This window comes from Alternaria burnsii, assembly GCF_013036055.1.
Source record: "Alternaria burnsii strain CBS107.38 chromosome Unknown 726, whole genome shotgun sequence".
NCBI classification, from domain to species: domain Eukaryota; kingdom Fungi; phylum Ascomycota; class Dothideomycetes; order Pleosporales; family Pleosporaceae; genus Alternaria; species Alternaria burnsii.
The window spans coordinates 37,618-63,360 of NW_024066126.1; the positions used below are offsets into that span (position 1 = coordinate 37,618).

Below are 25,743 nucleotides of genomic sequence, written 5' to 3' on the forward strand. Positions count from 1 at the left end.
GCACATCTTAACACCCCACAGAAGGATCCAACGTCATCTACCACGCGGAAACAGACCCTAGTATCAGCCCTGTCCACAAGATGATACGTGTGCATATGCGGCGCAGTTGTGCTGAGATGACTCGTTGCTTGCAGTCATGACCCAAGAGGTAATGGTAGCTGTAGGGTATATGTGTGGCAGCTTGCTGTTGAACTTGTGTTGCGTTGTACTTTTCATATTCTCTTGTGTGTCATCATGGGCGACATGGTAAACTCCCTTCCATATGCTGTCAATCCCCTTCCTTTCGCGGGAAAAGTCATCGCGGTTACTGGAGCCAGTCGAGGCCTGGGTCTAGCCCTTAGCAAGTACTTGCTCATCCGTGGTGCTACTGTCAGTAATGCCCCTGCAGGAACTGCATATGAGATATTCACTGACTTCACATACACACGCCTACGTAGGTCTCTATGTGTGCAACTTCAGCTGACAACCTCTCCAATGCTGCCAAAGAGATCGACGGTGAACTTCCGGATGCCAAGGGCCGGTACTGGACGTGTGTTGTGGACATTGCCAACCTCGATAGTGTTCGCTCTTGGATTGAAGAGACCGTCGCAAAGTTTGGAAAGCTCGATGGGGCGGCGAATGTTGCAGGTAAGCTCGATTGACCTCTGCAAGTACTGAAGACGTCGTTGATCGGATCCTCAGCGGTGGAGCAACGCGAAATCTTCCCCATAACAGATCTTGACCCAGAGTACTTCGCCAGGCTAGTCAATGTGAACGTTGTGGGCACCTTCCATTGCTTGAAAGAAGAGATGAAGGTTATCAAGGATGGAGGCTCGATCGTGAACGTCGGAAGTATTGCGAGCCAGGCAAGTTGAACGAGTACGAGCTATATGGGACATGTGCTGACTTCGTATCTCCACCCCTGTAGTACGCGACATATGGTACTTCGGCCTACGTCGCAGCTAAGCATGCACTCATCGGCTTGACAAAAGTTGCTGCTTTTGAAGGAGCATCGAGACGAGTCAGAGTCAACGCGCTGTGCCCGTGAGTGATGCTAGTACCTGACGAGAAGCTGAGCTGACCATTGACAGCGGCTGTTTCAACACACCGATGATGACAGAACCGTTCAACTCGTCACAAGGGAAGTTCTTCCTAAACAAGGACAACATTCCATGTATCCTCAAGCGTGAACTCCCAGAAACATGGGAAATTGCTGGGTCTATTGCGTTTCTACTTGGTGATGAGGCTGCACACGTTACGAAAGCGTCGTGGTTTGTTGACGGCGGCTGGACAGAGGGAACTTATAGTTCTGGCTGAGGTCGCCAGGGCAATACGCATCTTGATCGACCGGAGTCTTCAGATAAAACAGAAACAAGTTATTGACTCAAGACTGATTTGTGTCGATATGGAGTGCACCGGTGTCCAGAAGCAGGATGTAAGGAAGTTCAGGATGAGCGCGATCGCATTCTCGGTTTCCGCGACGCGACCATCGTGGTTCAACCGCCATCCGTAGCTAGCTGGGGGTTATCTTCCGCGACACCGCCATGACCGCTCCAATCAATCACTTATCACTATCTCACCCCCGTCGCCTTCTTTCCGACGGGATAGAGATCACGTGCGTGTCCTTTGATGGTACCAACGTCTCCGTCGGAAAAGGTAGCAATGTGCTTTCATGTGCACATTTCCGTGGAGAAGGACGGGTATCCAGTTAAGTATATAACTCCCAAAGATCCAGCACGATGAAGAACATAAAAACTCCAAACTATCCTCTATCTCAATCATCAACACAGCCGCAGCCAGACAGATACCATGGCTCCTCTATATGCAGACACCAACATTACCCAGCTCCAGCGCGATGCAGATGATTGTTTGCTTACATATGGAACCGCATTTCATCCCGAAATCATCACCTCGACCGATGGTATCCACGTGGTGACTGCCTCAGGTCACCGAATGATGGATGTAAGTGGCACGCAGCACAAGACCATACTAGTTAGTCAACGTTGATCGTAAACTATAGTTTACCTCAGGACAAATGTCTACTCTAATCGGACATAACAACCCTGAGGTCGTGAAAGTGATCGCAGAGCATGCACAGCATCTCGATCATCTCTTCAGTGGGATGCTGAGCCCTCCAGTAATAAATCTGGCAAAGCGTCTGACTGGTGTCGCGCCTGCTGGGCTTGACAAAGCATTCTTCCTAAGTACAGGCGGAGAAAGGTAAGTTGTGATTGCGAGAAATACGTAGAAAACATGCTCTGACTCCGGACCTCTACACCTGCAGCAATGAGGCCGCTATTCGATTAGCCAAATTCTATACTGGTAAATGGGAGATTGTTGGCCTGGCTGCCTCGTGGCATGGTATGACGGGTGCATCGCTTGGTGCTCAATACCATGCTGGGCGTTCTGGTTACGGCCCCAATATGATCGGAAACCTAGCACTGCCCACCCCCAACTCTTATCGTTCGATCTTCAGACACCCAGATGGTACGCATGACTGGAAGACAGAACTGGACTATGGCTTTGATCTTCTGGACAAACAATCATGCGGCTCGCTTGCAGCAGTTATCATTGAACCCATATTGTCAAGTGGCGGTATGCTAGAGCTTCCACCTGGGTACTTGAAGGCATTGAAAATGCACTGTGAAGCACGAGGTATGCTTCTCATCGTCGATGAGGCACAGACTGCACTCGGAAGAGCTGGTGACATGTTCGCGTTCACACACCATCCCGAAGACGAGGGCACCGTACCGGATATCCTGACACTCAGCAAGACGCTTGGAAATGGAATACCACTCAGCGCCATCATGACATCGAACCACATCGCTCAGCATGCCAAAGACAACGGTTTCCTGTTTTACACTACGCACATCAACGATCCTCTTCCAGCTGCTGTTGGCGATAAGGTTCTTGAGGTTGTCATCAGAGACGATCTCTGTGCTCGTTCCAAGAAACTCGGTGCCAAGCTTCAAGCAGGACTAAGGCAACTACAGTCACGATACGGTTGTATCGGTGATGTACGTGGCCGAGGCCTCATGGCCGGCATGGAAGTGGTTAGCGACAGGAAAACGAAGGTTGGCGCCCCGGAAGTCGGGGCTGCAGTGTCAAAGAAGATGGTAGACATGGGTCTTTGGGCCCAACTAGCGACAATGCCATCTTTTGGTGGGGTGTTCCGGATTGCGCCTCCCATCACTGTCACGGAGGAGCAGCTCGACCTCGCTCTATCGATCATCGAAGAAGCTTTGAGGAAAACTCCGGGTACAATGCCGTTATACACTGATGTCGATTCTGGACGTTCGTTGGATTGAACATGCTATCCTGTGGAGGGTACACTTAGAACCGAATACTGGCTCCTTCATTAGCAGTATAATGCCAGCCAGCAGCTTTCTCTCAGGCATCTAGGGGATTTTTGATAGAATTTGAGACCTGCCTTGCGGATGCTGAGCAAGTATTGAAACTTCATTCGCCGATCTTCGTCGCTTGTGATCTCTTGGTGAAGCTCGGCTAAAGGGTGCTGGCCGTAAGTCTTGATTGGATACGTGAAATGTCTATCACGCAAGAACTGAATGTAGGTGTGCAAGAAGTAGTGCCTATAACTACGCAGTACCGGTGAGTACAGACTCTTCGCTGTGATGTTTGGATCGCTTAAGTGGAGCGAATTAGATTCAAATGTGACTTGTGAAGCTGCGTGGGTACGGTGACGAAATTGTAGGGTAGGTATTGTTATAAGGAGACCTCCTAGTATGGCTGCTCACTGTCGCAGTCTTGGCTGATGCAGTAAATGTGGGTTGAGTCAGAAATAGAACTGTCACGTTCTTGTCCACACATATCATAATATCATGAATCCCTAGGTGTATATCAAAGTAATGCCTCACCTTGGTCCTTGATTTATGCTTCCAAACTACTGCTACCTACTGCGGTACATCATCACGCTTGATATCCCTTCCTTTGTTTCCAGCATACCCGGACCACTTCGCGCCGCCTGGCCAACGATCATTCCAGAGCTTCTTGCCTTCGTCACCTTGTTTGGATGTACTGTTGTGTTCTCGCATCCAGCAATCTTTGCACCACTCTTCACTCAGTTGGAGTTTATCTACGATGCTGCTACACTGGCGCTGTATAGGGTAATGTTGGGCTAGTCTGCATAATGTAAAGGGATGTGTAGAGCTGAGGAGAATATGTTGGTCTGAACAAGAGTATTCAGTATAGTTGCGGAAGCACATTGAAAGGGTACCGTGGTCAGGGTAAGGCAAACAGAAAAGAAGACTTGCCTAGGCAACTCGTTTTAATGATCCGATACTGTGAAGACATGGCAACAGTGACTGAGGCTGATGCAGAGACGATATCATGAATGGCAAAAGTTTGACATTTTTTGACTAGCAAGCTAGCATAACAATATATTTACAGAAAGAAGTTACTAGCTAGGCCAGCGAAGCGCATATCGACACACACCTTCATCAAGTCCGCACCACTACGACTACTTGAAGTACCAAGCCGTGGAGTCATTCTATCGCTTACGGGCAGTTCACAGTGATAGACGCAGAACCGGTAGAGAAGTATCCCTCGGTAGCGACAATCTGGTAGTAGTGGCTACCAAGAGTCATGCCCTTGCTGGCCCAAGCATCGAAGTGAGTCTTCATGTTCACGGATCCGCTGGAGCGCTTGTTCTGGCGAACAGACCAGTACTGCTGAAAGGTCCTTGTTCCATCGATGGATGGCTGGTTAGTACGGGTCGACTGAGCGATCTTGTAAGAAGAGCCGTCGGCAGTCACGGTACCCTTGTTGCTAGCCTGGGAACTTGGGTCATAGGTTCTGTCAACGAAATCAGCATATATCCCAGGTGAAAATCGTACAGAGAAATCGCTTACCCGAAGTTCTCAACGACATAGTATTCGACGAGGGGGTTACGTGTCCAGCCATAGATGGCAAGGTAGGAGTTGCCGTTGGGGTTGTAGGAGCCCGAGTAGGTAATGGTGCTGATATGATCAGCAAGTGTTTCTCATCAACTGTTTACTCCAAGGAGTTGGCTTACCGGGCCGATCCAGGGTTCCAGCCCTTACCACCAACAAAGTTGCCGCCACTTCCCCAGTTGACGCTGTAGCTGCCCCCTGCACCGTTGGTGTAAGTGACCCTGGAGCCACCATCAGTCCACCAAGAGTAGACTAGAATCTTTGGTCAACTACTGCTTACACGTATATCAGTGATTCAACTTACAGCAGCCGTTGTGTGTTCCTTCGGCGTTGGGGGTGCTCTGGCGAGCGACGAGGTCGCCGGAGGAACGAGCAGCTACATCAGTGGCGGGAGCAGCGAAAGCACCAGTCGCAGCAACAGCAGCAGTGATGAGGGAAGTAAAGGACACCATATTGGATATGAAGAGACTGAAGTTGAAAGCGGTGGGAGTTGGTTAGTTGTGGAAGTGATTTACGAGGACGACTCATGATGGCTTTATAGCCGTTGCTATTCTACACTGCGGCGTGATAGTCGAATGGAGTAGGCCCGGTCCTGCTGGCAAAGCCAAGACGAACATTCTCGCCATTGCAACGGCCGTCCGTCTCTTAGCAGCTAGGATGTAGATCAAGGACTGAGGCAGAAGGGACACTAATATGCTACGCTTGGCGTTCGTGAAGAAATATGGCTGCGAAGGGATTGGGCTAAGCCAATAGCATCAACAGCAGCTCGGGATATTTTGGAATCTCAGCTCATGGGTCAGGTTTGATTGGCTGGTAGCTTGAAACAAAGATTCAAGGGACAAGACCGTGCGGTCATTAACTTAGATGTCAATATCTCCGTTATGGGGCTGGCTTCGGGTCATGGCGGCGCTATGGCCGTCCTGGCAAGAACTCCTCCACCTATGTTTCTCATCTCTTTCGCATGCATACGCCAAGCTCTCCGCCTTTGCATTCTTCCAGCGGTTAAAGAGAGTCTTGGCTCGAATACCGAATCGTGGAGCCGTGAGCTGTTAATCTATGTGAAGCCGCGTGACACGTGTGGCGCTTGGAGGTGGCGGTAAAGGCGTAGTTCTTACACATCGTTCCGCGTGATTTTCAATGTCCAAGAAGCTCGGTATGCAGTATAGCATTTCATGTATAGATTGTATGGCGTTGGTAATGTCACAGTGATAGATGAAAGGGAACTGAGGAGTTTTCGTAGGCGTCCATGCGTGCTGCCAAGCAACTGCGGCACTGCAGCTTGTTTGAGCCCCATATCCGGGTGTTTGTTTTCCATTACCATGACGCCCGTATCCTAGGCTGATTGATCAGCGAACAGAGACGAAAATACGCTGGCAAGTTACCATGATTGGGCTACGTTCCGATTTTTCAGCCTGGTCAAGCGCTCACGCTCCCGGTCCTGTGCCTCGAGATCCTAGGTAGAGTGCCGTTTTGGAACGATCTTTGATCTTCAAAACAAGCATTTGGCGACCTGAACAACTCCAAGAGATCAAAGCGAATTATCGCGCTACCAAGGCCACGCAGATGAGACCTTGCATGCCAGCAGACAAGACTGTCACAACCTTGACCGACCCATCACGTCCACGTCAGCGCAGCCGCGGATGCTTCTTCCTAACATGAACACTAGACCCGTACTGCAGTGGTTGCACTTGCAGAACGCGAGATGATCACATGGTGCCGTTCAGCCGTATCCCGGAGAATTGCAAGCTGCTTGATGTTCCGGGAAACTTAACGCACGAATCACAGTTTACCCACCATAGTACGAAGCCCCGTCTGCGGTACCTGTACATAGCCGTCTGCACCCCAGATTTCAGAATGTAGAGAATGCATATCGGCCTTGCTTGCCCAGGCTCTTGGTGTCGTATAAGATGTCTTGTCCAGGCTTGTCCCGGTGGGTGAAGGGCGATTGCGTGGAAGCTTGGTTGAACCGCTGATTATGAAGGGTCAAATTATGGAAATTGGTACATGAGAGTCTGCACCGCGTGAAACAATGCATACAACAGGCGTTAGAAAGAGTATCATCGATGAGCGTAGTCAGAAGGCTGACGTCTGTACAGACAGCAAAGAAACAAGTACCATTCACTGGATAAATCTTCGGATCCCTTCGAAGCCATGTGAGCTAACACACTTTGACAGAAGATGTTCCTGATAGGTGTGCTCAAGATATACAACTGGATCGGTAATCTCCGTCTTTTCATACCTCTCAATGATGTGTTCTTCAACATCAGATTATGGGGATACTAGAAGTGTCAGAATCGTGCTACATGATGACATACTCTAGAGTGCTCAGAGCATATTCACACTCACCTTCACCTCGCATCGTCGTCGACAATACTACGATAAGTTTCAATCTACGGTGAATGAATACTATGTACTCTCCAGCGTTTACCGTTGATGAACCTTCCCTAATCGCCAACAACATCAACAACCTCCTCTGCCTTGAACCTCTCTGTCATATTTGTTCAACTCTAAGCCTATAGCTACACCAGACACCAGGATCTAACAAGAATGTGCAGACGCAACTACTACTGGTACACTGCGTGCGAGCACATCAAACAAGACTACGCGAACCCATTCACGATGTGTGGCAAAGACCCCGGAAGCCGGTTTCGACTACCGTGTCCAGTCGCTGTCGAAGTCGTTTTGGATTGTTCAGGTCATTGCAGAGATTGCATGGAGACCTTGGAAAAGAAACTCGAAGTTTGGAGAATTCGGCAGCAAGCAGGTTGGGAATGGCAGCCGAAAAGGCCAGTCGCCTAGGAACCTCAAAGGTGGGCAGACATAAGGTGATCTCTGGGGAGTATGTGGGAAGGTTGAGTGGACAGGCTGGAAATGAGGTCCGTTGGACTACGAGATGCTGGTCTCGAAGTTGACACGTCTGAATATGCTTACGAGATTCCTACAAGACAGTATCACAGCCATGCGAGAGAACATGATTATATGGATCTTTCAGTCATTTGCATGATCGCTACGTCATTGCTCTGATCAATTTCATGTACTTCGTCCTACCACACTGATCGCTACACTTATGTTTCAGCGAAATCGTTTGCAGGATGCCGCAATTTGGTAAAGCTTCCTCCTTCAATCATTTCTCCCCAGCCAAACACCTGTGGCTCAGTAGACTGACATAAGAAAAAAAAGAAAACGGGGTATTGGGTATTGCGCTCATTATGGGGTATATCGCGAAGCAAAACGCCACGCGTTCAAATCGCATCCGATGTTCATAATCCACATCCATCTCTTCATTACGTGGCTCATCATGTCCTTTCTTTCATGTCGTTAATTTGTGTCGTGCTCGTCGTTCAAAGATCAGGATCTTCTTCCATTGAGATCTCTGGCTCGGGGAGCCATTCTCTCAGCTGCATCATCCTGTTCCTGCAATGTATGATGAAGATGGAAATGGCAAGGGAATTCCAGACATCGCAACCTTCCTGCATGAAGTCGTACATGGCGAGTAGACGCACAGAAGACTGTTTGTTCTTCTTAGTCGAAGGCGCGTAGCTCACAAAAGCCATAACGGTGTGCGTCGCAGTAATGCCATACAGTGTCGGAACTTCAGGCACATTGGAATCTCCTCGGTCTGTGGCCTGGTCGATCTGCAGGGCATCATACCACAACTCGTGCAGACGATCGAGCTTTTCGATCATCTTGCGCTCTCCGACCGCCGGGTGCACATGCTTTGAGAAGGTGACGGTCTGGAATAGCGGGAAGTGAGACCAGAGCTGTTCAACTCCACCATCCTTCATAGCCCACCTCGTGTACGCCTTGACGGCCTTGCCAATCTGGAAATGGGGAGCCCGCTTCGTCCGCGTGTGCCAAGCGTCACGAGAGACACTGCCCAGATCGAAGAGCCTCTCAAGAGCATACTGTGCTGGATAATGTCAGTAACATGCTCGCAATAAATGGGGCTGCAACATACCATTGTGCTCGGTGCCATAGGCTGGCTTGATGAATGCCTTGTCGATGTTCTCGGTGAAGAGGTCAGCGGGAACGGTCTCAAGGTCAGCGATCCAGCTGATGGGCATCAATGGCTCGAAGCCGCGCATGCCCAGCTTCTGGAAAAGGAAGACAGCATCCTCAGACCAACCAGCATCGCGCAGCTCACGCGCTTGCTGGTCCTGTCTTTGCCTCTCTTGGTCGTGATTCACTTTCTTCTGTGCAATCATGTAAGTTCCGTCATCGACAACCATGGTTTCCTCGTTCGCATCCCACAAGTCGGCAGAAGAGCCCTCTGTCTGGTCGTCTCGCGCGGCGGGTAATTTTTTGGCTAGCATGTCGCTCTCTAGGTCTTTGGAAGAGACGGCCGATGCTGGAGGCGACGGCGGCAACAGGGTCGCGTCGATGTCGAAGTGAGTAGTTGAGGCTGGCGGATCGCATGTCTTGACAGGCACTTCTGGGCTCATCTCTCGTGTGAGTGGTGAGGTCTTTTTGGGAAGGGTCGTGACTCGGGTGGGGATCGCGGGCGCCTTGAACGCGAACGGCTTCTCCCGCCGGTGTTGTATCTTGCGCGGACTGACATAGTTCCAGATAGTCTCGGGAATTCCGCGAAGAAACGCCATGGTGAGGAGTCTTGTGTGGTGTTTTGTGTTTACTTGCACAGAGCTAGGTTTGTCGACAGGCGGTCGTGGACGTCGTGTGGAAAGAGCTCGGTGGGGCCTTCCAGTCGATGTGCGAAGTCGCGGTGAAGATGAGAGTGAAGCGCGCTCGATCCCCCATGCGGCAGGCCAGTGTACCGTCTTTGTTTTCTTTGTCGCCTTGTTGAACTGCTAGTCGTCCTTCACTCACAGTGAGCAAAGACGAGGAGAAAAGGAGTCATAGTGAAAGTAGGGCTTGTTCCTGCATGCGCACCCGCACCTGCAGCCCTGGACTTGGCGTGCCACGCTGTCACATGGATCCTAACCAGCTACGGCAAGCACCAGCCGGAGCCTGGAGATTGCGGTGAAGATCTAATCAGATGGAACTCTGACACCCCACCAGATCTTTGGATCCCCGCCAAAAAAGAGTCGAGCCGCGATCGGGAAGACATTTACGTACAAGACTAGGTTTTTCCAATCACTCTCTTTTCCTACAACAACAAAATGGCAGCCACAGAGCAGGATACCCAAGTGTCTACGCTTCGCAATATCCTGACCTCGGAGTCAGAGCCCCTCGCCCGCCGCTTTCGCGCTCTTTTCTCTCTCAAGCACCTTGCAGGTCTGCAGCCACCCAGTGCGCAGACGGTCCCCGCAATCGAGGCCATCGCTGCCGCTTTCGCATCGCCGTCAGCTCTGTTGAAACATGAACTCGCCTACTGCCTGGGCCAGTCTGGCCATGATGCTGCCATCGCACCGTTGAAGGGCGTACTCGAGGACAAAGGGGAGGATTCCATGTGCAGGCACGAGGCTGCTGAGGCGCTCGGTGCACTGAGCGACAAGGGCAGTCTCGAGCTGTTGAGGGCGTTGAGGGACGATGTCAAGGAGATCGACGTTGTGCGCGAGACTTGCGACATCGCCGTTGACCGCATCGAGTGGGATCATGGACTGCAAAAGGGACAGGAGAAGTTGAAGAAGAGGTAGGATATGTCCGATTCTATATAGTCGGTCTGGTTGCTCACAAGGAACAGTGACTTTACATCCATCGATCCTGCGCCGCCGCTACCACAGGGCGCTGAGAAGCCATCGATCCCAGAGCTAGAGAAGACACTGCTAGACACGTCCCTGCCATTGTTCCAGCGCTATCGAGCCATGTTCGCCCTGCGCGATCTCTCCTCGCCGCCCGACCTTCCCACTGCCGTCCCGGCTGTACAAGCGCTCGCTCGCGGATTCACAGATCCATCTGCCCTCTTCCGCCACGAGATCGCCTTTGTCTTTGGGCAGTTGTCACACCCAGCGTCCATCCCCAGTCTTACAGAAGCGCTCAGTAACACAAAGGAGGCAAGCATGGTCCGACACGAGGCTGCCGAGGCACTTGGAAGTTTGGGCGACGAAGAAGGCGTCGAAGACACCTTGCGCAAGTTCTTGAACGACCCAGAACAGGTAGTACGAGACAGTGTAGTTGTAGCGCTTGACATGGCAGAGTTCGAGAAGAATGGAGAGATGGAGTATGCCATCGTGCCGCAGGCTGTGGCAGCTTAGAACCGAAGGTATTGCATACACATGGCGTTTTGGGTATATAGAAATCAACATGGCCACCATAGGCAGAACATCCGCTTCAGTTGTTGGTATTCCACCTGTAAGATAGCAATTAGCATAAGCTCAGCTCTGCATGCGGACCTCTCGACGTACTTGTGACCGCAGTCGCACTCGTAGAAGACGGTGCTTCCTTCGTCTGCACTCCGCAGTTGCTGCGTGTAGTATCGCACCTTCTCTCTGCCACATTTTTCGCATGGATGGTTGATGATACTGCTGGTTTGGACATCGGCTTCGGAAATGGTCTGCACCTCAGACCTCTTTGCCCGCAACGACGACGGAAAGGCGGTAGGCTTAGAAACTGTAACGACCGTCTTGGATGATGTATCTAGCGCTGATCAGCCTGGCTATATCGATCGTTGCGCAACATAGATGCGCATACCTTTACATTGCGCTCCACATGCCGCGCAGGTCAGGATGACATTTTGTTTGCCGGCAGATCCGTCGAGAAGGTTTCCGCAGTCAGTGCAGAAGACTAGACTACCAATCGCCGACATTGTGGGCGACTTGTCGATTCGTCGTTTTAAGGCGGGTGATTCCGAGGTTGGTGTTGGAGTACAGGAAAAAAGTTACGGGGAATCGCGACTTCCGCGGCTGCAGCCAAGCTAAGACAGGAATGGTAGGCGGTGAGAACGCGTCTGAATGTCGTGCACCACCACGTGCATTCCATCATCGCATCGCATACGACTTTCACCCTAATTTGTTACTAAGAGCTCCATCAAGCAGTGACCGGTCAGTTGCATGGGAGAAGCATGCGCGCACGTAGGCTCACATAGCCATATGCCCCGACCCATCCAATCCACCACGACGGCATCTCCACTGTGCTTGTCTGCATACACAAGGGCTCGCCACGACGAGCGCAATGAATGGCAACTGGCACAATGGCAACGGAGCTGGGCTCCCGTACAGAAGGCCTCCTCCCACAGTGGACGAGGCCCTTCCGTATTCGCCCTTTACCTCCATCATCCCCTTCTCGCCTGGTCAGTAATTCTGCTTCACTTGCGCACATTGCCAGAGCACATTTCTCTCACCTGGCGCAGAGGTTGGCTGACAATCTTCAGAAATAATTCCATTCCCAACCGCTGAACCTCCCACTCCTCCCTCTACCCTGAACCCTGAGCAACAGAAAGCGGCGAAGAAGGCTGTGGGAATCTTGAACGCAGAGATCGAGGGCCAGTCCACAGCCCAGCATCTACACGATACCCTCAATCAGCTTCGTAACCTCCTGCTTCGCGATAAGCTACCAGAGTAGTAGGTCCATGCCTCTGCCCCAGGTGAAAGCCGTGCCTAATGTTTCCAGTCACTTCAAGTCCATGCCACTGCTAGCGACCCCTTCACCAGACAGCCCTACCAAGAACTCTAATGGTGACACGCCCAATGCCATATCTGGGCTGAGTCCATTTGCGCGCAAGCTCTATGAGCAAACGAATGTAGCCTTCATCGGTAGGCCTCCTTGTCGCCTTGAACATGCAGCCACTAACTAGGACAGCACCGAGTGTCAAGCCACCCGAACAACCTCGAAAAGAACACGCTCCTTCCCGAAACACTGTTGCTCCTTCTCTTCTTCCACAACAGGCTCACGTAGCAGCCCCGCCGCCACCAGCCACCACCCCCAACGGCCATGCCCACGCACACAACGCGGACTTGCCATATCCCTCGAGTGCTCTATCTTCCGCTCCAAGCAACACACCCGTACGCCCCCCTGGCCCGGCCGTCATGATAAAGCCAAAGGCAGTCGCACGCGGGGACTACAAGTACATTGACAACATCGACGTTGGAAGTTTATCACAAAAGAAGGAGGACAACAGAGTCGAGAGCGGCGTCACGGTGTTGAGACCGCACGAACGAGAGATTGCCGACGGCAAGATTGAGGCGCTGGAATCCTTCGTCACAACTTTGACCGAAGACAAGGATGATCTGGACGGCTCACTGCATTTCACCAAAGTCATGACTTCTGACGGCGAATTCAGCATCCTGAAGCACCGGGCAATGGACACTCTTTCCGAGAAGATGTCTGGTGTAGTCGGCCTTGGTCGCTTCAACGTGCTTTCCGTAGATCTGGCCATGCAGATACAATCACTCCTGCATCCGGCTGTCGTGTCTACGACCAAGAATGGACTCTTTCCCCGGGATGAGGGTAACTCGGAGCTTGTAGAGAATGTCGCAACAGCCAAGTTTGCACTAAAATCATCCAAAGTTTTGCTGGAAACCATGATCGAGGGCCGTGACGACTACCGAATGCGACGAGAGGACATCATCGACACCGTCATTGATCTTACGAAGCTGATCAAGGACTCGTGCATCATTCCTATCGTTCAATCACGGCGTTCTGGCGAGGCTCAAGATTTGTTCAATGCGGCATCAGCTTACAGACAAGAGTTACAGGTGGTGTTACGACTGTGTGGAGCTGTTCTTGCCCGTTTTGCTACTCTGATTGGCAAATATAACCTGCCAGATCGAGCACTCAACACCTTGGAGTATCTGACGCTGGAGTTACTGGTGGAGCAGAACAGCGAAAGCGAAAGAGACTCTGTGTTTACCATCAAGAAGTTTGAACATTTCCGCCAGAAAGCTATGGATGTTCTTGCCCAGATTTTCGCTCGCCATCCAGGCCAACGACGATCCATTGTGAATGGTATCCTCGGCAACCTAGAAAAGCTGCCCGATAAGAAAGCGAGCGCGAGGCAGTTTTTGTCGGCTCGAGAAGTTCCTATCATGACGATATCTGCACTGTTCATGCGATTCGTTCAGGTTGTCGCAACAAATCCGACCACTCGTACTGCGTCACAGGCAGACAACGTGCTTGCGAACATGGCCGAGGACGATGTTAGCGACTACGAGCCTGGTCAAGCACCCCTCAAGAACTCAAAAAGAGCAAACGGCAGCGAATCGCCTGCGGTAAAAGCTCAGAGACTAAGCACGGAGGCTGCCGCTGAAGCCTCATACATCGTGAAGGAACTTTGTGACAAAGCATCGAACACTTCTAAATCGGGCGACAAACCATTCCGCAATCTTCTGGACTTGTTCATAGATGACTTCTGTAACGTCCTTGGTTCTCCTCAATGGCCAGCTGCCGTTGTTCTTTTACAGATGTTCTTAGTCCGTATGCGAACCATACTCGTGGATGATCAGGGGACCAAGCACTCTGTGGTCGACAAAGACATGGCGCTCACAACCATGGCGACGATCGGATGCGGCGTCATCGACTTTAGAGACCAACTTAAAAAGATGAGGCAAAGGCTAGATATCTCACAGTCAGATTTGTCGTCAGGACTAGATCGTCTCGTGAGCGATGCCTTGAGTGAAGACATCAGAGAGAGGGTCAACGATGTGGATTTACTAGCTTTCGATGGCCCTTACCGCATGGTTCTTGAATCTTTGGTCGGCTACCTCGATTTGCAGCCTTCTCAAGAAGACCCGCACCTACAAGCTGCGACTGGCTTTTATGTCAGTTCGTGGCTGACGGCTGTCGTCAAGACGTTTCCCGAGCGAGATGAGGGCCATAGGCCTCAAGCTATTGCGACTGTTCAGCAATGTTTGGAAAGCATGATTGCGGACCCGAAGTGGCTCGCTCAAAAATAGTGAGTTTCCCAACCGATCCAAGACCGTTCCGCAACTAATATCATCTGATAGCAAATTCCAGTCTGTATCGGATGACCAGAGCAAGCTAGCTGCTGGTGTCATCACTTTACAAAGCCAGGTGTGCAGATACCTCTCGCAGATTGTCAATCACATGCAGATTTACGCCCGGGACAAGAGTTCCTCGAAGCTCCGCACAAGAGGAACAGCAGGACTGCAACAGCTGCTGGACAAAGACTCAAGGGTTATCTCTGACGAACATATCATTAACATGATTCCATCACTAAGAGATAGTTCACCAATGGTTCGAGAGGCGACACTATCGCTTCTTTCGAACTGCCTGGCTAAGGAATCATCTCTCGAACGACATGTTCTGCCACAAATTTTGGAGATGACTACCGATCCTTCAAATGGTCCCAAGAAGAAGGCTATCAAGTTGCTCAAAGAGATATACCTCCGCTCCGATTCGAAGCAGGTTAGGCTGAAGATCGCTGGCCCGCTACTTCTACCTTCGCAGGACAATGAGAACGCTATCTCTGAGTTGGGTCGCAACGTACTCGAAGAGATATGGTTAACGGCTGAAAAGACCGATGACAGTCAGCACAGGCTCAATCGTGCCCAGCGAGCCGTCTTCATGGTAGATCTCTTGGAGTCTGTCGAGAAAAGCTCCGCACACCTAGAAGCTTTCGAGAAATTCTTTGTTCACTGCCTATCACCCGAAGCCAAAGGTCCGGCTGCCAACCTCAAGATCTGTGGACAGCTGGTTGCGGACTTGGTAGATGAAGTCATTGATCCTGAGAATGGCACAGACACCAAGTCCCAAGCACGTGTCATGAACACACTCAGCGTCTTCGCAAAAGTCAGACCGACCTTGTTTACAGTCGACTATCTGCGGCACCTAAAGCTCTACATCAAGATCATCGGCACCAATGAGGACGTAGCCCTTGTGCGGCCGACAGTCGTCATCTTCCGGCATGTCCTGCCGACACTTCCTCCTCTTCAACATGCTTTTGCAGAAGAGATTCGAATAAGTTTGTTGAAAAACGTTCCAAAGCTGGCTAGCTGCGTATCCATGGCTTGGCCCAGAAGCAGAGAGACGCTTCTTGATGTCGTTCACTGCCTGTGGGCCATCAGCAAGATGCCAGGTATGGACGCTGACAAAATCTTTGGCACAGTTTGCTCAGTCATCTTAAATCTCCGGCCATTCCTAGGTTCAACTAAGGAACAGGCAACGGCTAATCGTAAACGCATCCTTCCCTACCTGATATTGCTTGGCACGTTCGGCCAGGTATGCAGCTTTGACCAACAGGCTGAATCATTCATTGCCAAACTTCGCACTTCCATAAGTAGCAATGAAACGGTAAAGAAGCAGATGGAGCCGATGTTGAACCAGAAGAACCCTCCCCCTCCCTCTCTTATACTGTTAGATACCGTTCGACCTTTCACTATGCAGACTTGGGAACTAGAGTTTCGCGAGCAAGCCTTGCAAAGCATGGGTGGCATATGTCAGCAGTCGCCAGAGCATTTTATGCGTGGTGAAGTGGAGAAGGTGGTCAAGCTTGTGTTTGTCAACGAGGGAAATGACTCCCTCAAGTACATTGCATTGTCTTTCTTTAGACAATTCTTTTCCGTCGCTGAGCGGCGCTCTGAAACCGGCGCGCAGATTGCAACAGGCAAAGGAGCTGCCAATGGTTCTGCACGCTTGGAAACATCCTTTACCGCTACAGGAAACGACCATGCCACGTTGCATCTGGCGCAGAAATTCCTGGAATACTTTGTGAAAGCTGCGTTGGAAAACAAAAACGATTCTGCTGTCATTGCCACAGACATCATTGCCAGTATCAGTCGGCAAGGTCTCGTCCACCCGAAGGAATGCGGTGCTGCGCTTGTCGCCCTGGCGACCTCACCGAACCCAAACTTGGCTCGAGTTGCAGCGGACGAGCACAGGCGCATACACGAGAAGCAAGAGTCGTACCTGGAAAAGGAGTACATGCAGGCTATACACATGGCTTTCAAGTACCAACTGAGCATGTTTAGCGACTCCCATGGCATGGTCGAAGCCACTTACACTCCGAAGCTTGCAAAGCTGTTCGAGGCACTGAAGACGGGCAAAAAAGCCAGTCTTAAAAAGTTCATTACCAACTTTTGTAAACAGGTTGATTTCAACCTTGCAAAACTGGACATCAGTGGTGCCGTACCTGAGCCCGTCTTGTATGCTCGCTTCTGCTTGGAGAACCTCGCCTTGCTCGACTTTCCCCATCAAGAAGAGCTTGCTGTGTTCCTCAATGCAGTTGAAGCCATGGTCCTCAACACGACAGGGCCCGCTATCGGACTTGTCATCGCGGACGAACTTCCAAAGCAATATATGGATGTGGCGCAACCTTTGCCTCAAGACATGTTCCAACAACAAATGCTAGAAGCTCGTGGTATAAGCCCGATGTCACCCATGCTACCAGCTGGGATATCGACAGCGTCTCAACTTGTTCCTCCAGCAATTGACAATAGCAGACTTCGCCAGATTACCACAGCTTGTATGATCCTGCAGATGGTATGGGAGACCCGCACCTTTGTTCGACGATGCTACTCCGTCAAGAGTAACGCACCCATCTCGCAAAAAGATTACGCCAAACCCGCGCATCGGAATAATCTCGTTACTGGCAAGGAAATTTGGGAACGCTTCGAAACGATCATGCGCGCGTTGGATAGCCGCGAGAGCATGGTGAAACAGTGCTACGACTTTGCAGATTTGCTGGACGTAGATCGTGAGACCTTCATTGATGCCGAAGGAGACGATGCACTTGGTGGAGGGTACGAGACGCCGAATGAAAACGGTGAGGATGGCACGCCGTTGCCTACGAGCGGTCGCGGCAGGAAGAGGAAGAGCAATGTGAGCCTAGGCAATACACCAAAGAAGGCAAGGGGAAGGCTTTCTGGATCCAAAAAGAAGCGTAATTCTAGGACACCGGATGGCGATGGCGACTCAGACTAGAAGCCCTGATCGCTCAGCCACTGAGTTTGACGGCGAGAAAATACACCTGGCACGGAAGTCCTACGCCCGTGTGATGATAACTAGCACACGAGCATTATTCGTCGCGTACGTCACGTGAAGCGGAGGCTTGGTACTTTTTCCCAACTATTAAGCATGAAATCGGCGTTCGGAGGCAAAGGCATATCATTGATACCCCTCAGCATATGGTACTGCCATACGGCGTATTTGGCGTTTCTCATTTCATGTCATCGCAAAGCTCATGGCTTTTGCGGGAATCTTTAGCATGTCGAATCCAGAAAATTGAAATCTAGGACAACTTTTTTTTTTTTGAAAACATACCTCCTTCTGAGCTTCTGTGACTTCGCTCAAAAAATATTTAATATAGTACGTATTCTGTTTTTGATTATAATCTGCAAACAAATGCATTCGACCGAAACCGTTACATCCTTCGCTCTCTCTAAACATTCTCTTATGGGTGTTTCACACTCGACGACACCTATCTACTGCCTTCTCAACGTCTAGAAGGCGACGAGCGGTATCTTCTCCCTTGCAGTTAAGTTGTTTACCTCGGTATTGTCAGTCGTGCTCCACATGTACATGATCATCGGGTCGCCTGACAGCAGCGTGTCCCGTAACCATGCTTTCTTCTTCCTTCGCACCATGAGCGCTATCCTGAACATGACCACCCTTGTCTACATCCAGCGCATGTGGAGACTCCGTGCGAAGCTTCTTAAGCTCGATGCCCATTTCGTTAGCATGGGGGGACCGGGAGATGTCGTATTCACTGCTAGACCCGCTGCTATATGGCCGATCACTACTCCACGTACTTTTCATATGTGTCGCTGTTGGACTGTAGTCTTGTCTTCTGCGGCGCCGTGATGCTGAAACATTGCTGGATAGATCCTTGGGAGCGGTATTGAGAGGCGCCACGACGTGTTCCTCAGGGGACACGCCTGTAAACGAATGGTGCGAAATTGTTTCTGTATTGTAGGAAAGGCTTCCAAGTGTGTTGGTAGGGATATGTGGATGGCGCGTGTCCGAGTGCTTGGATGAAGGACGAGATGTGAGTGGTTGAGGTTCCATGCTTTGCAAGCGGAGGGCACCGCTGGACGCTTCTTCTCTAATCTGCTTACGTTGGGAGTCTGTGAGGCCAGGGAGAGAGTCTGAAATATCGATCACCCGTACGTTGGTCGGACCACCCTTTGACGTCTGTCAGCGCGCATGTTAGATTGAGAGTGGCCATGATACGTACAATGTTCAGGCAGGGCTTTGGCCTATCTTTGTCGCAGATCAAATACCTTCGAAATCGCACCATGAATATCTTGAAAGCCATCTTATGTTGGCGGTGCGTATGTGTGATGCTGGACGTAATAGACAATGAGATATATGTACAGATCCAAGAAAGATGGCAGCAACCAAATTCAATTTGTGAAGGACGTGGATACCACGCTAAAATGGCCAGTAGAAATAACCACAAACGAGAAGTGACCAAGATCGCAGGAGATCATGAGGATCTACCCGAAGAGCGGCATCAGAGGAGACTGTATGGATATAGACGAAGATTTTTGAGAACTGAACCAGAGATCTACTTACTTAGCTCATCATGTGGCGCTGGATCGCTCCTTGCGGTCTGCAGTCATTGTCCCGATCCGACATTCCTTTGCTTAGGATGGGGATGGGCGAGTGGGAATCGTGGCTGCGGAATGTAAGGAGCCGTTCCGTGCTCCGAACTTTATAGTTCTCAAACATTCGAACAAAGAACGGTCTCAAGAATTTTGAGAGGACTTTTTGAAAGCAAGCAGATTCACTATGGCTAAGACCAAATTCTGGAGGATGTGATTGTTCAGCTGGTCGCCAGAATCTCGGTTTGTGGTACCTTTTGTGATGCTAAGCCTCATGCTTCATCAGGTCACAAAAGAGGAGACGCGCATTCGACTGCCATTCTGCCATACTTTTGACTTCAGTCCTATGTGACTCGATGCGTGATGATGCTTGAAAAAGGTGCTAGTGGGCTCTGATAGATGGATCCGTGATAAGGCGACGATCTCTGAACGTGTCTTTGGGTAACCCCACAATGCGCGTTGACCATGAATCGATAACACCACGTAATAATCGTGTAACCATGATTTAAATGATCTCGACTTTGTCACTGATGCACTTTTCTTAGATCTGACGATGCCACATTGTAATCAAGACGGAAGATGCATCGAGTTGGGTGACATGTCTCTAGCAGGTACTGGAACGTCCTGGAGGAGAAAAAGACGACCACTCATTTGTGGAGCCTCCGCTTTCCATATAGTATCTTCTATTTCGGATAATCCTTGACGTGGTAGCTCTTGAGCTTGACGAATTGATCGAAGCCGAATCTGCTTAACGTTTGGCCTCTTCCAGAATCCTTCCAACCGACCCACGCCAGATCCTAAACGCGTCAGTTAAATATCCAAGTCGAACCAGGACGACTTACTGGTGCAGGGTAGTCGCATCGGTTCACAAAGACTGTACCAGCCTCGACGTCGTCGGCGAGCTCGTGACCTTTGTTCACGTCCTTGGTCCAGATGCTGGCTGTCAGTCCAAATTGGCTGTCGTTCATCAACTTGACTGCCTCTGCGTCGCCCTTGACCTTCATGACTGGGATCACGGGACCGAATGTCTCCTCTGTCATCACAGTCATATCATGCGTGACATCCGTCAGAAGCGTCGGAGCGATATAGTTGCCATCTGCAGGTGGGTTCTTGAAAGTGGCATTGTCTGGAGTAGCGTTCTTGGCACCCTTCTCCAGAGCGTCCTTGATGTGCGCCTGAATGGTTTCTGCCGAACGCTTTGAGACGACCGGACCGACGTGCGTGCTCTTGTCGAATGGGTCGCCGAGTTTGTACCCACTGAGTACATCCTGAAGTGCTGATACAAATTCGTCATGAATCTTCTCGTCCACATATACCCTCTCGACACTGCAGCAACTCTGACCTGAGTTAAAGACAGCGCCGTCTACAAGCTCTTCGGCAGCCCACTTGACATCAACGTCGGAACGCACATATGCAGGATCCTTGCCTCCAAGTTCAAGACCTACTCGAAGTGGTACACGATCATTTGCAGCCTGCTGAACCGCAAGGCCGTTGGCTACTGAACCGGTGAAGCAAACCAGCTGGATCTTGGGTGAGCGGGCAATTGTCTCGATCTGGGTAATGGATCCGCTGTGAAAGATTTGAAGCACACCGTCTGGCAAACCGGCTTCTTTGAAGATCTGCTGGATCTGCTCGGCACTGGTCGGCGTTTGTGGGGAAGGCTTCAAGATGACCGGATTACCGGCAAGTAGGGCAGGTACTAGCGAGTTGATGAGGGTTAGATACGGGTACTGCAGGTAAAGTCAGCATGTGCGGAGCAATCAGAGGCTGTCGCCACACGCACATTCCACGGGAACAAGATCAATACCGGCCCAAGCGGAACTTTCTTGATGTAACGCTTGAAGCCTTTTTCCGCCTCGCCTGGAGTATCTTTGAGCGTATCTTCACTGATCTTGAGTAGATACTCGCCGCGCATAACTGCAGTCGTAACTTCCTTCGCGGTATATGCAATGGGGCGGCCCATCTGCTCAGTAATTTCCTTTCCCAGCACATCCTGGCGGTCATTGAGAAGCTTCAGGGCTTTCTTGACAATGTCCTGCCTCTCAGCGAGGGATGTGCGACGATAGGACTCGAACGCAGCTAAGGCTGTCTCAGGTAAAGATTGGAGATCTGCATCTGAGAGGCCATTGCGTGTGAGAACTGGCTTATTCGTAATGGGAGAGATGGTCGTAATCTTTTCCAGCGACATGGCGGTGGCGTGTTCTTGGTACGAGAATTATTTGGATAAATTGAGATGGAGATGCACTGCGAGCAACGACCAGTGTTGATCTAGTGGCGTCTTGCGAGCAGTCAATTTTGAGTTGAGGCTTTGCCCGCAGTAACATCGGAGATGACGTATGACAGGCTAACACTAGCTCGTGCACGTCCCACTTTAGTGGAGGACATTCACAGCTTGCGCCGAAAAACGGACTCACAAACCCGCCTTCAATAGATATCAGTGAGCTCTCTGAGGACTGTTATCAAGATAACGCGGTTTTTAGATAAGTAACGAAGAAGCGATTCCTTAATCAGCATTACAGAAGAATCGTCAACTGGTACTCCTCCAGTGTTTTAGTACGCCGTAGGCACTGACTTGCCCGTACCATCCTCCGTAAACTTGGTATTCTACAAGCACACGTGGCCTTCCTTCCTCACTTAATCGGAGACGGTCGTGGCTGAAGTCAAGTTGCTGAAGTGCTGATAGTGTGGAATCGGGCCTTTTCTGATTGCCTCACTGACATGCTGCTATTATGTACGAAAGCCAAAGACCCGCGCCGCAAGCCACCAACCATGAAATGCTGGTACTCAGTGATCAACGCCCTCTCCATCTACGAACAAGATGGCGAGCAAGATGTGTGGCATTGCTGATTCACCCACACAGCCAGATCGTACGGGGCCCACATGCGCAGTGTTAAGAGACCAGCTACAAGAATCCGGCAGGTATACCGATTACACCCTCCTTGCTAGAAACGATATTCATAGGGCTGGCTTCGCATCAAGCAAGCAGTGTCTCGAGCGGAGCGTCAGAAAGAGAACCGTATGGCACTTTTGGGGGGATGTCGCTTCGTGGACCTTTCCTCTCATTTACGCTGATTACACTAACTTCTATCACTTTTCTATCCTAAAGCATTCGGAGGGACGAGCAGACTTGTATATGAAGTCACTCAGCTATCTTGCAACCCTTTGAAGGGATTACGTTCAATCGACGGGTTTTACTAAGGTCGTTCATGCAAGTTGTATGGCGTCCATCTTGTCGCCCCTAGTTTCTGGAAGCTTCGTGAGCTTTCAGTCTGTCTGCCAGTGGAAGGCAGCAATGGCAAATTCAGACCAGACCTCGATCGTCAGCCTGCACTGCACGAGATCGACTGTTATACATAGCTCTAGTGACGGCGCACAGCTTGGCGGCATGAACGGCCCTCGCTTGCGCTCATCAATAAAGTCCACGCGGTGCATGCGGCGTTGTTGTCAGAACGCTGCACGCGCAATAACTAGAAATCACCAAACTCAGCCTAGGTCGGAGCGGCGGGGCCGTAATGCCTTGCGTATTTCACTCTTTTTATTCCGGTCTGCAGATAAAAAACAGCCCAGAACAGTTGAGGCGCTTATGTTAGGCTAGGGGTACCTCTTGCAGAGTTTGGTCTGGTTGCTCGATCCTAGGGCATGTGCCCCTGCTGAAAAGCACTTGACAGACCTCTTCACTGCCTTCTCCTAGCTTACCATCGTACATGTTGCCTCTAGAAACCCTTCACTATTAATGACACAGTGCTATGATAAGAGAACTGAAATATGCGTAAAGACATTGGCTTCATCGACTCACTTCAAGGTCGCCAGCATCAAACCCACTAGGCTGAGTTCATCATTTCGAACGACTAGGCAGCAGCAAAGATATCACGATTTGGAGAAGCCGTTCTTACGCAGTTTTGCGGCTGTATTGAAGCCTCTCATGTCTATCAGGCGGCGTGCAGGTAGGTATATGAATTTACTACGAAATACAATTAATATGAGCCCGAGATAATGTATTTGAGGCGCTCTAGCACGGAAATGCATCTTGAACATCCTGAAGCGCACGAAACACTGCTAGATTCTCTGCTTCCTTTACGCATTTTCACAGGTCACTGTTGTAGATGTCTAACCAACAAGTACGACTGTGAGACTTCGATGAAGCAATAGCAAAAGTGGTCAGAAAAGAAGGCAAATAAGCCTTCGTGACGGTCCAACGCCGGCCTCTTGGCTAGGCTGCTTGAATTAGAGGAATACGCGACATCTATATCGGCTTCTGATAAGATATTGCCAGACATTCGCAATACGCGAAGAGCTTACCGGATTATGAAAGACTTGGACTGGTCGCGTTACTTCTATTAATATTGCGGAGATTTGCAGCCGTTTTCGAACCGGCGTAAAACAGGCTTCTCGGCCCTCGTTCTGCCAAAACCCCAGGTCTGGTATCATGTTCTGGCCTATAGTACTCTGAGGTGGCCCCCTTAACGATAGCTTTGACAGAACGTTTGAGTTGTTCTTATCAACGTTCTTTGCTTGTCAAGACCAGTGGGGTATCTATCTTGTAACAGAAAAGAACGAGCATAGTTTCAACGCACTCATTCAGTTTTACTCCTACATCTAGGGCTATTTGTTTCAGAACCGTCCTGTTAACAGTAGCTTCAATTAACATAAACCGTTACTGAGATACTCCTCGCGACCTCAGACTGCGATTCTGCACACACATCACTGAGTGCGGAACGTTGCTGTTGTAAATGCGAGCAGTGTTGCCGACAGAGCACCTCTAAGCCACCACATACAAGAATACACAGTCGAGACGCGGTGCCATCGCTAGCTCCACGGCGTTGTCGCCCAGTGTCAATTGTGGAGATCCGTCAGCTAGACGTGTAGTCACAAGGCACCCTGCAGGCAGATATCCAAGGAGCTAATGAATTTCCACTCAGCCTTGCTGAAGCGAAACGCCCTCGTTACCAAACTATGGATGTCCGCTCTAACGATTTGAGCGGAGCAGGCCGTACCGTAGAGAAGATGGGCGCATAGCGTGAGCTCGTTAGCATCACTCGCGCCACTCGCTTCGAATAACCGTTGTGCAGGCCAGGTAATCCCGCACTTGATGTCATAAAACAACGTGTTATAGACGAGAATTTGTGCACACCAGGTCAATTCGTGCTTCGGCTTGGCATACATACATCTGCCACTGCAGGTGGCGAACCTGGATTGTCCGTGGTCATGGAGCAGCACATAACGTGCATTACCGAAGTGGATGTGAGAATAGACTGTCATACGAAAATCGTCTAGGTCTTCAGCGTCAGCGTAAGCGAGTTGCTTAGGGGACGGTCTTTTTTGATGCTCGTTTGCGTTGAGTAATCGAGCAGAAGAGAGAACATTTGGAAGCGGCCAGAATCCCTCTTCAACCTCTTACTTGACATCATATATGTACCATGACAGGTGTCTGTACATGAAAGGGATGTGAGCGATCAGCGCAGGCTGCGACAAATGGAGGATATTTGGCTGGGATGCAGATGACCGGCAGCATGGCGGGTAGCGCTGATTGTCAGGGTACTCGGGCTGCGACCAAGGCATGGCTGTCCCGTGGTGGTCGCGTCGAGAGGAATCTGGGCGATGGCGGAGACTGCCAGGTCCCGTGCTGTCAGCGGCTCGTCTGCTAACGGACGCACTGCAACACGGGCTGCGGTCGCCAATCACAACCTGGCACCTTGTTCTGATCGCTCAGCAACGGGAAACGGGCGAAGGTGTGGTAGTAGGTGGGTCCTGAGCACGGGCAGGTACCCCAAGGTACTTGTTGAGCCGGCATCGGTACGCCGCTTTTCTTAAGACGCCGCATATAGGGTCGGGATGGCACCGACCAACCAATATGGCTTTTGATTGCGAGTCTAACCTGCAGTGAAAATCCTGGGATGTATCCGTTCGAGCCCACGGCAACGAAGATCCAGCGGCTTTCGTGGACTGTGCTCAACGTGGAATGTTGGTGTGCAGCAAGATCCTGGTCGTGCAGGGGTGAATTGCTCAAACTGGAGATGGGAGAACGGAAGGCGAGTTGACCATCTCAGACTCCTGGACGCACGCACGCACGAACCTGCGTGCCCTGCTGCCCATCTCGTTTGCAGCATGTGGCCAGAGACGTCTCTGACGCACGATGCAGCTGGTCCCGGAGAAAGGACTTGTCTGCCCATGCCGATTCGGTATTCTCACCCTGCACCTCCAGGCACTGGACAGTTCTGTATTATACCCCACTGCGTCCACTAAGATCCAGCGGTAAGGCGGAGACAGTAGCGACCGGGTGCTATATGGTACCCCAGGCGCACAGCAGTGGTCAAAAGACGGCGTGTGGACAACTGACCTGCATATCTTTTTTGACGTCCCTCGACGACATAACCTTGGAATCCAGTACTGTGCTGACACCTCTCAGCCTTGTTGCCAGCTCTTCGCCCTTCGCCACCCGTTGAACAATCTCAACTCCG

At 50.8% G+C, this 25,743-nt stretch overlaps 8 protein-coding genes across 8 annotated transcripts; 3 read left to right on the plus strand and 5 right to left on the minus strand.

Annotated features, from left to right (window-relative positions):
• Window positions 1-234: 234 nt before the first annotated feature.
• GT037_010166 (uncharacterized protein) lies at window positions 235-3,287 on the plus strand (the record flags this gene model as incomplete). The annotated part of the gene is made up of 8 exons (XM_038935213.1): window positions 235-369; window positions 438-627; window positions 682-818; window positions 908-1,023; window positions 1,071-1,216; window positions 1,808-1,941; window positions 2,000-2,199; window positions 2,264-3,287. 8 exons carry the CDS (start codon window positions 235-237, stop codon window positions 3,285-3,287), a joined length of 2,082 nt encoding a protein of 693 aa, XP_038782009.1.
• A 1,206-nt stretch (window positions 3,288-4,493) lies between these two features.
• GT037_010167 (endo--beta-xylanase i precursor) lies at window positions 4,494-5,341 on the minus strand (the record flags this gene model as incomplete). The annotated part of the gene is made up of 4 exons (XM_038935214.1): window positions 4,494-4,791; window positions 4,848-4,955; window positions 5,012-5,141; window positions 5,194-5,341. 4 exons carry the CDS (start codon window positions 5,339-5,341, stop codon window positions 4,494-4,496), a joined length of 684 nt encoding a protein of 227 aa, XP_038782010.1.
• A 2,889-nt stretch (window positions 5,342-8,230) lies between these two features.
• Window positions 8,231-9,487, minus strand: GT037_010168 (uncharacterized protein; the record flags this gene model as incomplete). Its single annotated transcript, XM_038935215.1, has 2 exons — window positions 8,231-8,799; window positions 8,848-9,487. The coding sequence occupies 2 exons, from the start codon at window positions 9,485-9,487 to the stop codon at window positions 8,231-8,233; spliced, it is 1,209 nt and encodes a 402-aa protein (XP_038782011.1).
• Window positions 9,488-10,006: 519 nt separating this feature from the next.
• Window positions 10,007-11,041, plus strand: GT037_010169 (deoxyhypusine hydroxylase; the record flags this gene model as incomplete). The annotated part of the gene is made up of 2 exons (XM_038935216.1): window positions 10,007-10,479; window positions 10,531-11,041. The coding sequence occupies 2 exons, from the start codon at window positions 10,007-10,009 to the stop codon at window positions 11,039-11,041; spliced, it is 984 nt and encodes a 327-aa protein (XP_038782012.1).
• A 76-nt stretch (window positions 11,042-11,117) lies between these two features.
• On the minus strand, window positions 11,118-11,592 carry GT037_010170 (dna-directed rna polymeras-like protein i subunit; the record flags this gene model as incomplete). The annotated part of the gene is made up of 3 exons (XM_038935217.1): window positions 11,118-11,136; window positions 11,192-11,423; window positions 11,478-11,592. 3 exons carry the CDS (start codon window positions 11,590-11,592, stop codon window positions 11,118-11,120), a joined length of 366 nt encoding a protein of 121 aa, XP_038782013.1.
• Window positions 11,593-11,939: 347 nt separating this feature from the next.
• Window positions 11,940-17,663, plus strand: GT037_010171 (sister chromatid cohesion protein mis4; the record flags this gene model as incomplete). Its single annotated transcript, XM_038935218.1, has 5 exons — window positions 11,940-12,075; window positions 12,157-12,346; window positions 12,396-12,538; window positions 12,585-14,676; window positions 14,729-17,663. Coding segments are annotated over 5 exons (5,496 nt in total), but the record flags the coding sequence as incomplete, so codon positions are not given.
• Window positions 17,664-18,181: 518 nt separating this feature from the next.
• Window positions 18,182-18,996, minus strand: GT037_010172 (uncharacterized protein; the record flags this gene model as incomplete). Its single annotated transcript, XM_038935219.1, has 3 exons — window positions 18,182-18,229; window positions 18,282-18,863; window positions 18,916-18,996. 3 exons carry the CDS (start codon window positions 18,994-18,996, stop codon window positions 18,182-18,184), a joined length of 711 nt encoding a protein of 236 aa, XP_038782015.1.
• Window positions 18,997-19,968: 972 nt separating this feature from the next.
• Window positions 19,969-21,473, minus strand: GT037_010173 (betaine aldehyde dehydrogenase 2; the record flags this gene model as incomplete). The annotated part of the gene is made up of 3 exons (XM_038935220.1): window positions 19,969-20,082; window positions 20,128-21,015; window positions 21,069-21,473. The coding sequence occupies 3 exons, from the start codon at window positions 21,471-21,473 to the stop codon at window positions 19,969-19,971; spliced, it is 1,407 nt and encodes a 468-aa protein (XP_038782016.1).
• Between the last annotated feature and the right edge of the window lie 4,270 nt (window positions 21,474-25,743).